At 39.0% G+C, this 13,169-nt stretch overlaps 2 protein-coding genes across 3 annotated transcripts; both read left to right on the forward strand.

Moving 5' to 3' along the window:
* Nucleotides 1–170: 170 nt before the first annotated feature.
* Nucleotides 171–7,670, forward strand: LOC146610181 (acylamino-acid-releasing enzyme-like). Of its 2 annotated transcripts, XM_085344010.1 has the most exons (23): nucleotides 171–231; nucleotides 710–839; nucleotides 930–1,056; nucleotides 1,157–1,244; nucleotides 1,448–1,523; nucleotides 1,618–1,709; nucleotides 2,092–2,166; nucleotides 2,280–2,417; nucleotides 2,554–2,645; nucleotides 2,752–2,792; nucleotides 2,972–3,093; nucleotides 3,212–3,272; nucleotides 3,362–3,459; nucleotides 3,633–3,684; nucleotides 3,814–3,902; nucleotides 4,043–4,181; nucleotides 4,494–4,577; nucleotides 5,048–5,128; nucleotides 5,719–5,807; nucleotides 6,081–6,271; nucleotides 6,833–6,935; nucleotides 7,024–7,130; nucleotides 7,246–7,670. In XM_085344010.1, the coding sequence occupies exons 1-23, from the start codon at nucleotides 220–222 to the stop codon at nucleotides 7,349–7,351; spliced, it is 2,193 nt and encodes a 730-aa protein (XP_085200136.1). In that variant the 5' UTR covers nucleotides 171–219; the 3' UTR covers nucleotides 7,352–7,670. The 2 variants fall into 2 exon arrangements, with proteins under 2 accessions (XP_085200136.1, XP_085200135.1); XM_085344009.1 differs by lacking the exon at nucleotides 171–231 and having other exon boundaries at nucleotides 632–839.
* Nucleotides 7,671–8,169: 499 nt separating this feature from the next.
* Nucleotides 8,170–12,195, forward strand: tlr9 (toll-like receptor 9). Its single transcript, XM_085345650.1, has 3 exons — nucleotides 8,170–8,190; nucleotides 8,885–11,893; nucleotides 11,989–12,195. Exons 1-3 carry the CDS (start codon nucleotides 8,170–8,172, stop codon nucleotides 12,193–12,195), a joined length of 3,237 nt encoding a protein of 1,078 aa, XP_085201776.1.
* The last annotated feature ends 974 nt before the right edge of the window (nucleotides 12,196–13,169 follow it).

A 13,169-nucleotide genomic window follows, 5' to 3' on the forward strand; every position in this document is an offset into this window, starting at 1 on the left:
ATTTTAGAGTGCTTTTATTCGTTTAAAATTAATATGTATTCATTAACTTAATAACGATGCTTTGATTCATTCAGAAACTGTTTATCAAGTATTTTATTTGATAAGGGGCAGCAGGAAGCGGTAACGGGTACTTTATGGCTCGCTTTGTAGTGGCGCTTTCATTCTTTGTGCCGCTAACTGGTTGATATTTACAGACTAGCGACACACACCGTTGCTATTATGGAGTCGCAGGTATGATTTAAGTGGAACTGACGGCTGACGTTGATCATGTGTGGATTTTGTGTTCAAAAATCTGTTACTAAATAGGTGCAAATGTGTTGCGGGCGGTAATTACGCTGTCACGATTTTTTTGTAATAACTGACTAACGTTAGCCAGCTTCCGAGTCAAGCTAGCAGTCGGACAGTGATTCAGTTGTTTTCTTCTGCAGGAAGTTCCTGGTCATGTGGATACTGTTAAATCGGACAAATGCTACTCGAAGCAAACAAACTGTTTTAATTGGTTTCTTTGTCGAAGGCATGGGTGTTGCTTTATTTTGACATATGTTTAACATCTGGTTTCCTTTTTTTTAGCGGTAAATAGTGAGTGATAGCCTACAAACTTTACCCTGATGGTTAGCCTCGTAGCAACAAGATGAACAGGGCATTGTTAGCTGTTGGACAGCTTCTGTCACTGAGACGTAATGTGAGTTTTTCTACTGTGTGCTGTCAGGTGGTAACCAGTGCGAAGGAAATTGCCAAGCTCTATAAAGAGCTCAGCCTCTATCCATCTTTGACCAGAGCAGATGTGGGACCCGTAATCACTTCTCAGTATGGAGGCAAATACAGCAACATTTACACAGGTACACCTAATGTGCTGCACGTAACACGGTCAGATTTGCATGTAATGATGCACGTTAATTATATTTTTATGTGGTTATTTTCTTCTGCAGAATGGAACCAGCGGGATCTGGAGAGGAATGAGACTGTTAAGTTTTGCAGGCAGTACATTGTATTTCACGATGACAAGTCAGTGGTCTACTCTGGAGCCTCGGGAAACTGCACTGAGATCAAAGGAGAGTATGTATCACTTTCATATTTGATCTATTGTTTGGCTACAAATACTGTCATACTTTCTGAGCAGATACAACAATATATTCTCATTTGTGTCTCCTGTCAGGGTGCTAAGTAAGGATTCTCCTTCTGGTGAAATGAAGGCAGTTGTCAGAGAATGCACGGTTCAAGGGAAAGATAAACAGTTTCTGGAGGTGTGTGTCTGGCTCAGTGTCAGCACTGAGTTTCACACCTGCTCTTTATTTGTCTTTGTTCCACTTTAGCATTTTATTTCTCCTACTGTGTTAGTCTCTTATTTTCCATGGCAACACCATGGGAAACTGTGTGTTAGCTTACATTAGAAAAAATCGGACTTTAACTTGAATGTTCTTCTACTTACCTGCTTGTGGCCTTTCAGATCTGGAGTAAAAACATTAAGGTGAAGAGCATAGATCTGACAGCCTTAAAGAAGCATGGCAAAGTTTATGAAGATGGTAAGTCATCTTGTTGTAAAATCTTTGGTGCTTGTTGTTTTTCCTAAATATCTTAAATTTAAACTTTTGTGTGTGGGTTATTTTTCATCCTTAGACCAGTTTGGCTGCTTGGTTTGGTCTCACTCTGAGACCCACCTCTTATATGTGGCAGAAAGAAAAAGACCAACAGCAGAATCTTTCTTCCAGGTCTGTTTGTATTAAAACAAATTAAAAAGCATGAAATATATGTTGGATTCTGGAAAAATAAAAAAAATGAACTAATGACTTTGACATATTTGCACTCACACCAAAGAGATGAAAGTACTCTCAAAAGTCGTTGAATGTCATTGAAAGAAAGCTTACTTTTCAGTCATAAACAATATTGTAAACTTATTAAAAGATATGTCTTTTTCCTTGCTATTCAAAAGCAAAATCCCATAACAATACTGATTGTTATGCAGTTGCAGTGGAGTGTGTTTACTGTCTCCTCTCTAGAGAGTTAATTCACTGTATAATTGAATGTGAAACAACAGAAATGACTAGTAGTTAATAAGTATTAACCATTCTATGTTCCATATTCTCCTTATAGACTGAGTCTCCAGAGTTGTCTTCTATTGGAGATGAGGACGAGACCTTGAGAACTGAGAAAAAGGAGGCTGTAAAAGTGAATGGAGCTAATATTCCCGAAACTGAAAATATTTTCACAGTTCAAAGGTTTAATTCTGGTCTTAAGTTCTTTTTCTCGTTAGTTTAAATTTTCCCATCTTCTTCCTGCAGGGGGAGCAGTTTGTCTTCCATGAGGACTGGGGAGAGACTTTGGTTAGTAAGAGCTGGCCTGTGCTTTGTGTTTTGGACATCGAGGGAAGCAATGTTTCTGTGTTGGAAGGAGTGCCTGAAGATATCTCACCAGGGCAGGTTAGTGCAATAGTTTTTTTTCTTTTTTCCATTTGGTGTATGCTTTTCTTTAATGTTTACACTCTTCAAGTATCCTCATAATATTTTGTTCTTTCTCTCTTTTACTCTTGGTATCACACTTTTTCTGTATTTGCAGGCATTTTGGGCTCCAGGTGACACAGGTGTGGTTTTTGTAGGCTGGTGGCATGAGCCTTTCAGACTTGGCCTCAAGTACTGCCCCAACAGGAGGTGATGACAGTTTACAACGATCAAGTCAGACTGCACAGCTGATCAGTCATAAATACCCTCATAAGCTAATACTATAAGTCGTTTATGTTTCATTTTTCTCTGTCAGGTCATCTTTGTTCTACGTGGATCTTACTGGTGGGAAATGTGGTGAGTGGATTTGTGTTATTTCTATCATTCAGACCTATTTTATGAACACAAGTTAAGTTGAAGTTATCATATCCAGTTAAGTAGAAATGCAGTTCCACTTATGTTTAATCTATTGTGTTATGGACCCAGCTGTAAAAGGTTGTTCATGTAAATATGTATGTGTTTGTTGTGCCCATCAGAGCAGCTTTCATCAGGCACCAGCGCAGTGTGCTCTCCCAGGCTTAGCCCGGACCAGTGTCGAATTGTCTACCTAGAGTGTTCTGTCTATGGACCACACATGCAGTGCAACAGGCTGTGTATGGTAAAACTGAATCTGGCCTTTTTTCAACCAAATGTGCTAACTTTCCCTTCTTATGAAATTAGCTTTCCTTAAATTTCTGTTCATTGGCTTAGCTCTTGCTTTTCTCTTTTAATACTAGTATGACTGGTATACTAAGAAGACCTCGGTGGTGGTGGATGTCGTGAAGCGACCTGGAGAGGGTAGGGAATACATAGTGGTCACCATTTTTTTTCTGTATATAAAACTGCATATATTTATATTAAAAAATGATTAATGTTTGGCTGTGCAGATGGCTTTACCGGTATCTACAGTTGTCAGTTGTCCCCTCAGTGCTGGTCAGCTGATAGTCAGCGTGTTATTATTTCTTGCCCTCAGCGCAGCCTCAAGGTAAAGTTACTGTCTGGGAAATTTCTTGATATTGTGAGGGGAAAAAATACACATTAAGGGTTAATATCACCTTTTTCATATATATTTCAATTATTTAACAGTTTGCAAATAATGAGAATTTTTCGTTTGTATGCAAAAAAAATGTTATTGTCATATGTTTTTGCTCTTTTTAGGATCTCTTGATGGTGGATATAAGCACAGGGAGCATCACCTCTCTGACTGCAAGTGAGTCACGAGATATACTTAGGGTTTTTAAGTATTTGGTTAGTTAGTTAATAATAACCTATATTGTTCTAGAACCACTTCAGTGTGTGTTTTAAGCTGTTTCTAATGGTGATCATTGTTTGCCTTTAGAGTCTGAGGTTGGTAACTGGTGTCTGCTGAACATAGAGAGAGATCTGATGGTGGTGAACTGCTCTTCTCCCAACAGCCCTCCAAATCTGGTAGGATCAGCATTTTATAACACACACACACACACACACACACACACACACATATATGTATATATATATATATATATATGCAATTTTTGTGACACAGCTGGGGCTGCGTCACTTACATCAGTGTCATTTCTTTTGTACAGATGGTGGGTTTCCTCCCAAGCAGGGAGTCCGAGGAGGATGTTGTCTGGGTTACTCTGGAAGACTCTCCGACGTTGCCAGAAATCGATTGGAAGATTTTGACCTTCACCCCTCCTCCAGACCAAGACAACAGTCAATATCGTAAGATGGTTAATAGCATCTAATCTGAAGTCATTGGAGATCGTTTTAAATGTAGTATTTGTCCCTTTTCTTTTTTTTTATCTAATGAGCCAAACTCTTAAAGTTCAGTCGTTTTTTTTGGTAATCAGTATGCCAGCAGTGCAATTAGTTTCAATGTTGCTATGCTGGATAAAACTAGCTTGGGAATGCTTACTTTAAGTTGGTAAATATTTCTTGAATATTTATAATATTTGGGTTTACACCTCTAAAAACTGTTTTGTCTTTTTTATGTCAGAAAGGCTCACAAACTTCTCTTAAATCTTGCTATTCTAGCGGGCCTTGATTTTGATGCTCTGCTGATCAAACCAAAGGAGGTTAAGGATGGAGTGAAGCTGCCTCTTATCGTCATTCCTCATGGTTTGTTTCTTTAATTTTGATTTTTAAACCATTATTTGTTTTCAGTAGAGACAAAAATGGGAGTATTTATCAGTTGTTGTGCAATGTTTACTTAGAGAAATATACCAGAAAAGCAGAATCAATATTGTAAATGCTCTGTATTAATAACATACATGAAATACAGCTACATTTGAAAGTAATAACCCTGTGATACTAATCCATTTTGGATTTACTTTTAGGATTGAATCTGTTTTGGGATTTGTTTCCTTTCAGTCGAGAGCTATTGCTGATAAGATTGTGGTTGCTATGACGATAGTGCGCTATTCTGATACCCAAGAATAGTCTTTTATGACACAGCTTATAGTCCATGCAGTAGTAATACTGTAAATACTGTAACTCTACATGCATATTACTTTCATGCCTCACTTGAACTATGGTTTCAAACACTCAGGCAATAGTTTTTAACACAAACTCAATATTTATCTCACTAGGTGGCCCTCACTCAGTGATAGTGGCTGAGTGGGGTCTTTCCGTTGCTGTGCTGTGCAAAATGGGCTTTGCTGTATTACTGGGTAAGTTCTTATAAGAATGTGAAGTAACTAGACCTGCTAAGAGAACAGTCGTCCCTAAATTACTTTAATTTAGACTATGAAAACATGAATGATTCTCTTTCTCTTTAATATTTGGACTGGGGCTTGGAACAGCAAATTCAGGGTTTTTCCTGGCTCAAAATGGGCACTTGTGGGGTGACTACACATGTAGCCATAATTGGTCACCATGTATATAAGGCAAAACATATGCATTAATGTACTTAACACAAGTCTAAGCAGTTGCCTCTTATTTTAGAGAATTTGATAAACCAAAAGTGATTTCATATGTTTATATTAAACTTAGTTCTGGTGATATATTTATAGATGGAAGGCCTCTTTGGTTGGCAATATAGTTTTTTCTATATTAGAAAAGTCTGTAATCTGGATTTTGTGTCCAGTCATTTCTGTAGTACTTCCACTTGCTACAAACAAAAATATCCAGCACTAATGGTTTTATTATTGCAAGATTAAAAAAATAACCATGTCACTTTACCATGTTACATTATTTACATATCACAGTTATTGTCAGTACATGGATATCCCAATACCCCTAGTGTGCTTTATACTTTCAGTGAACTATCGTGGCTCCATTGGATACGGCCAGGACAATATCCTCTCACTGCTGGGCAATGTTGGCAGCCAGGATGTCAAAGATGTTCAAGTAAGTGTCCATAACTCTCACAATATTTTTCATGTCATGGTTTTGAATATCTGTACATGCATCCAGTTGTTTGCTGCATGGTGATAGCTTTGTTTACATGACTGAGTTAATTGGTTTCGATATTTAGTGTTTGCGATACATTCTGTTTAAAGCTCATAACACCAGTTCAGTTTTCCCTCCTTTTGCCTTCTTCTCTCCTCCTACTTTTATTTTTGCTTGGTCCATGTGTCTTTGAAATGTTTTACATTTGTTCTCTGCTTTTGTCGCCACCAGTTTGCAGTTGAAAGTGTGCTGAAAAGTAACAACCTCGACGTGCAGAAAGTGGCAGTTTGTGGAGGCTCTCACGGGGGTTTCCTGGCCTGTCATCTGATCGGACAGTACCCAGAATTCTACAAGGCTTGTGTGGCTCGCAACCCTGTTATCAACTTGGCCTCCATGATTGGCAGCACAGACATACCAGACTGGTAGGTCTTGTCATGCATATTCTCACACTTTTGCCCACATTTGTTTATGCATATTTTTAGGGAACTCATACGCAACCGCATAACTGTGGCATTTTAGCAGCGACACTCCTTCTATTCAGTTACCACAGCTGGAAGTAAGAATGGGCAATAAAGCCAAAGACATTGAAAAATTACTGGGGACTGATCCTGTAATTGTAAATCCAATTAAATAAAAGTGCACTTATAGCAAATCTAATATCCTTTAACATATTGCAAACATGGAGCAAGAAAAAAAAGGGGGATCAGTATGTTTTCAAAGATCTCTCATATTAGTGTCACATGAAAATGCCAACAGCTTACATTACACTACTCTAACACAACAGAGGAAGTACTTTTGAACTTCCAGATCGGACATTTTTCACATCATGCCAAGATTAAAAATGAACATTAACAAAATATCGTTACAATTTATAGCTTGTAATGATATCAGCTCGGAGGGAAGTGTTCAAAATGTACACAAATACAAGAGGAACAGAAAATGGCGCAGTCAAGCAGTCAATTTGTGTTCCTTTTTTTCTGCAGGTGCATGGTTGAGGCTGGCTATAACTACAGTACAGACTGTCTGCCTGACCCTGCTGTTTGGGAGCAGATGCTGAATAAGTCCCCTATTAGGCATGTTGCACAGGTATAACCTTGAAAATCTCTTGGGTTTGTGGATATGTCTTTGTAAGTGTTGTTGGACAATGAAGCATGAAAGGTGTTTTCTGATCTAGGTAAAGACGCCGGTACTGCTGACCATAGGAGAAGATGACAAGCGTGTACCTAACAAGCAAGGAGTCGAATATTACAAAGCACTCAAAGCAAAGCAGGTTCCAGTTCGGTAAGCGGCGTCCTGAGTAACGTGTTTTATTGCTTATGCCTGATATAGACGGGATAACTGGAGTCTTATTTTTGTCTGTTGTTCATTCAGTAATGCTCTGGTTTGTGTTGCTTAGGTTACTGTGGTACCCAGGGAACAACCACTCTCTTTCCAAGGTGGATGCTGAATCAGATGGCTTTATGAATATCGCTCTGTGGATAATTCAACACCTGAGTCTGTGATGATACATTTCAGATAAAAACACCGTATAGTGATTACGTTGCTGTTGCTGCCATGAAAGGATAGAATGACACTTTGTGTAAGGGATGTTACGTTCCTGTTTCAAGGACAGTGTGAAGTTCAAACTTAAGCCAAAGCATTAAAAGTGCTCTCCCACCAGAAGGCACTTTGTCTAAACTCTGCTTTACTTGTAATCTTTCTGTGGGTGTGGTGGTTTCCACTGGATGTCCAGTAAGTTTTAACAAAACACTTTTGATTGACAAACATTTTATTGATTGTTATTACTTTATGTAATCTTTACAATCCGTAAAGTCAAGGGCTTTACATCGTGTTGCTTTTGTTAAAGTCAAATCACTTTAGGCAACTTATTTCATATTCAGTCTTTTTAAATCGTGCCGTTTTGATTTCATTCACCTAATAAAGTAATTGTGAACTCACTGTGGTGTTTGAATTTTTACATGTTACTGATTGAGAGCATTCCTGAAACTAGTACTGAAATCGAATGTCATTTCTTTTTTTTAACAGAAGTTCTAGCTACTTGAGGAAGTCTTTCAATTTTTTTTCCCACCAATAGGAAACCCCCTATGAAGTGATAAAATGTGGCTATTGAATTGAGAAGTGATTCTCATGGGACAAATATTCTTTTGTGAAGTTTTTTTTTGGGGGGGGGGGGGGTTTATCTCCCTTGTGAGTTTAAGAGGTCACATGGTTTGCATCAGACTGCTTTATACCTGACCACCTGCTTTCACTTCTGCATAATGAAAACTGCTTCTTGTGTGAGCACAGTCATCCTCTTATAACCTGTGCTCTTACGAGCACGATGCATACTTCACGCGCTGTGGTAAGTGACTTTTCATTATATTCTGTTTGAAAGTCATATTTCATTTTAGGAAGTCTGAACTCGCAGTGTAAACATTTACGTACATGTAAACCACCTGATAAGGCTCTATTAGATTTACGGTACTGTGTGTAAGTCTTGAGCCACCTCTTATTTTTTAAAAGCGCGCTTGTACGAGTCAATCTTTTTTCTCTCACTCTGAACTCTCTTAGACAAGCTTTCTTGTCATTTCAGTGATTTTCAGCCCAGTTCTTGTGTGATCTGGCATACCTCAGCCTTTTCTCCCTGCTTTCCTAACTAAAGAATGGCTACTTGACACCCCCATATTTCTAAAGGGTATGACTTTCAGACACTGTACCACTTCTTCTTTTGTCCAGTTCCTTTAAATGTTTTAAGGACACACAGGGATAGGTCAGTTTTTTTACTTAATGGCTCTCAGAGAATCACCTCGTTGATGCAAAAATACTATTTTATACGCGTTTTCTTTGCCATGAAATTGGTTCTTTGTTAAGTTGTCAGTTATGAATCTGTTATTTCATTGTCCTTGGAAGCAAAATGTAAAGAAATGAGGGGTTGTCCAAGACTTTTGCACTGTACTGTAGGATGCAGGTGGTGTTAATATTTTATTATGTATATTATATGGTATCCTCAAACTTGTTGTAAGCAACTGAATTTAATTTTGTTGACTTTTTTTCAGGCTCTGGTAAAAAATATCCTCATCCTAAGCCAGCTTTTTCCACTGGTGAAGACCATAAATACAAAATTTTTACCATGTGACACCAATCTGAATGAAACTAAAGTTGACTGCAGTGACAGACCACTCAAGCACGTCCCCTTCATTAAGGCTACATCTGTAGCTTACATAGATTTAAGCCGGACTAAGATAAACCGAGTATGGCCGCATGCTTTCACAGGTGTCCCAAATCTGCATACTCTAAAGTTATCGGGCAACTGTCAGCCGGGCAGTCCGAGAGCTCTGGAAGACAGGTCTTGCAGAGTGAAAATCTCCAGGTATGCTTTCAAGCCCCTACTAACACTGAAACATCTGGATTTGTCAGGAAACAGTCTTGCCTACATACCATGGTTACCAGCGAGCCTGGAAGTTCTTCATCTAGAGAACAACCAGATCTTCAACATTATCTACCCTCTAAACACTCCACATCTCGAAAAGCTCTTCCTCAGCAAGAACTGCTTTTATGCAAACCCGTGCAACCAGTCCTTTTACATCAGTGAAAAGGTTTTCCAAGAGCTCCCCAAACTGAAAAACCTCACATTAGGGTATAATAATTTGACAGCTATCCCTAAAGGACTGCCACTCTCACTGGAGAGTCTGGATTTAAGAGAGAATACAATCACAGAAGTCTTAGAAAAAGCATTTTTCAAAATGACTGCCCTGGAGGACTTAAATTTGGAGTGGAATTGCCAACGTTGTGACCATGCTGCAAGGCCCTGCTTTCCATGCCCACATAATCAGTCTCTAAAGCTACATTCAAACTCCTTTTATTCTGAAAACAGCTCCATTACCATCCTAAGTTTGAGGGGAAACTCTCTGAAAACATTTCCAAAGGACCTTTTCAGACCATTGAAGAAACTGAAAATATTGGACCTCTCTGACAACCTCCTGGCACATGCTATGCAAAATGGGACCTTCTTTAAAGAGCTAACAGGGGTCAAGTGGCTGAGCCTTATCTATAACTATGAACCACTGAAGACTTTTCCAGAACTTAATCTTTCCCCATATTTTAACAACATGTCTGATCTGCAATATCTTCTTCTGAGTGGCAACTTTTTCCTAAAATTTTCTGGTGAAAGCGTTGAAGTCCTCTCCAAGTTAAAAAGTCTAAGAGTTATAGAGCTGAGAATGAATTTCATTAACACTTTTAATATGACATTTGTCAAACAGTTACCCTCTCTAACTTCTGTTGACCTCTCCCAGAACATGCTTAATTTCCTTGAGTGCAGCTCAATTTCACGACCTGGGACTGTGGATGTAAACCTGTATGCAGGCTCTCTTCATAATCAACCTCTCACTCTAATGGATAGAGACGTCACATCTAGAAACAGTGTATGGGAAACAGACCCATTAAATGCTTTGGAAATGTTAGAAGACAGTGTGACAAATATCCCAACACTATTGGGCTTCCAGCACCGAGCAGATGTTCTGGACAAAAGATTTCCAGTAATTACATCACTGTGGGACTTGAGAAATTTTCATTGCAAAAATAAGCTGACATTTGACCTGTCTCAGAATGATATCGTGTACCTTAACAAACATGTGGTTTCAGGCATGGAGAATGCCGTTTGTTTAGACCTTTCCTTCAATTACATGAACCAGGCACTGAGGGGTGGGGTGTTTGAAGGTATGACACATTTAGAGTTTCTTAATTTGTCTTACAATAGGCTTGATCTTTATTATAACGATGCTTTCAGGGAACTTAATTCATCTCTGAAGATATTAGATATCAGTAACAATGACTTTCATTTCAATATGAGGGGCATGGGCCATCGTTTTGAGTTCCTTGAAAATTTGAATCAATTGGAAGCTCTAAGTCTGGCAAACAATGCTATTGGGATGCGAATCAACCAAAGGCTGATCTGCAATTCTTTGAAGTACTTTGACTTCTCTGGAAATCACCTGAACATCATGTGGGACTCTGACAACAACAAGTACACTAATTTCTTCCAGAACCTGACAAATCTAACCTACCTGGACATCTCCAACAACCATTTAAAATCGCTCTCATCTGAAGTGCTGAGTAACCTCCCAAGTAGCCTTAGGGCTCTCATCGTCAGCAGCAATTCTCTAAACTATTTCCCATGGCTAAACATCTCTGCACTTACCAGTTTACATTACCTGAACCTGAATCACAACTTCCTTTACAAACTGCCAAATTATGCAGTAATATTTGGAGTCAATTTTACCTTCCTGGACCTCAGTCACAATCGGCTCAGTTATATTCCTGAAGATTTCTTTAATAACGCAAAGTCCCTAAAACATTTGTATCTCAGTCACAATCAGATCAAAGAGTTGAACCGGGAGCATCTTCCTGTCCTCTTTAAAAATGGCACTCGCCTTGAGAATCTCACCCTGCATGCCAACCCCTTCAAATGTGACTGCAATACCTCCTGGCTTGCTGACTTCTTGAGTACTACACCGGTACACATTCCTTATCTGACCACAGATGTACGGTGTGAATTCCCAGAGTCTCAGCAGGGTGAGAGCATACTGTCCATGGACCAGCGTTCTTGCCAGGACATATATGGTAGTGTAGCCTTTGTTGCCTGTTCATTTATGACTCTGGTGTTTACTGTTCTTCCTTTACTGAAGCACCTCTACGGCTGGGATATGTGGTATTGCCTGCAAGTGCTCTGGGCTGGACACAAAGGCTACTCCCAGATAGCTGGGACCGATTCGCATTATCAATATGATGCCTTTGTGGTGTTTGACACCAGTAACCAGGCTGTGAGGGACTGGGTTTACAACGAGTTAACTGTCAATCTGGAGAACTCTGGTCACAGGAGGTTTTGTCTATGCTTAGAAGAAAGGGACTGGATTCCTGGGCTGTCATGTATAGAGAATCTTCATAATGCAGTATACAGGAGTGTGAAAACCATTTTTGTGCTGTCCAGAGGTGTTAACGGAAATGTGAATGGTGTGATCCGCCAGGCCTTCTTCATGGTTCAACAGAGGCTTCTGGATGAGAAGGTAAAGTCGTAAAATCAGCCTGTATATTTTCACAAATTTTGTGGCTGTAACTTAACCCACAATCCTAAAATTATCCCTAATTCTGTCTCGAAAAGGTGGACGTAGCTGTGCTGGTTCTGATGGATAAGATTTTTCCCAAACTGAAGTACCTTCAGCTGAGAAAACGATTGTGCAGAAAGTCTGTGTTGTCATGGCCGCATCACCCATGTGCTCAACCCCTTTTCTGGAATCAAATGAGAATGGCGTTGTCATCAGATAACCTCAAATTTTATGACAACAACATGAGTGAAAGTTTTATATAACCTACTTTTACATGCCAGCAGAGACAATCATGATTTCAAAGATCTTCCTCCTTCATATTGCTAAATATTAACAAACTTGACCTTCCATTAACATGCTGTCACATACATTTGGTTGGTGTTATAATTTTATTAACTCTTCCATATATATGTTATACATATTGTTCTTATTCCTCTGTTGGTTTCTCTGGGACGTCATTTGTTGTTATTGTTATTATGATCATTTGGATGTATTAGCTTAAATTTTCTTGATTTGTTTTATTTTCCTTTGCCGAATCCAGTGGTTTACAACACCTGTATTTGTATTTGCAGAAAATAATATCAGCTTTCCTTTCCGTTATATTTTGTCAGACGGAAGAACTTTTGATTGCGTTTATTTAGCATCTTAACCTGTAATTTACCCATTTTATTATATGTACTTTGCTCCACACGCTTAAAGTCATTCATTACTTTTTATGCAATCACGATGCGGGGGCGACACAATCCCATGGCATATCTGCTATAGGCTTGCGTGAATGCACACACTTTGGTGTACTGCTTATCAAATATAATATTTGTCTTCAGAGCACATTCACGTTTGGGTTGCAACATTAACTAAAGCAACGATATAAGAGAGCTTGACTTGATTTCCCTTGAGTGGCTTGATTTCATAAATACCAGCAACACTGAGCACTCCGCCGTCTACAGAATTTTACTTCTCTTCCGTTAAGTTAAGGGAGGAAATGAAACCAGCACTTGTTGCAGGTTACAGATCACTAAGGACTTCATTATCACCTACTTAAATGATCTATTTTTTCTGTTTGTTTAATGAGAAAACAAAATCATGTCATGTTTTCATCGTCTCTGTACTCTAGCTTGGCGGGATCTCTTTTCTGAGACCGAACCAGGACCAAATACAGTTATAGTTACTCACTGTAATTTCTGGTTTATGGTCTGTTGAATGCAAAATAGGATCGTGCCGAACAGCTGCACTTCCC

This window comes from Diplotaxodon limnothrissa, linkage group LG20 (genome assembly GCF_057381915.1).
Source record: "Diplotaxodon limnothrissa isolate DT_005_m linkage group LG20, D_limnothrissa_male_GT1.1, whole genome shotgun sequence".
NCBI classification, from domain to species: domain Eukaryota; kingdom Metazoa; phylum Chordata; class Actinopteri; order Cichliformes; family Cichlidae; genus Diplotaxodon; species Diplotaxodon limnothrissa.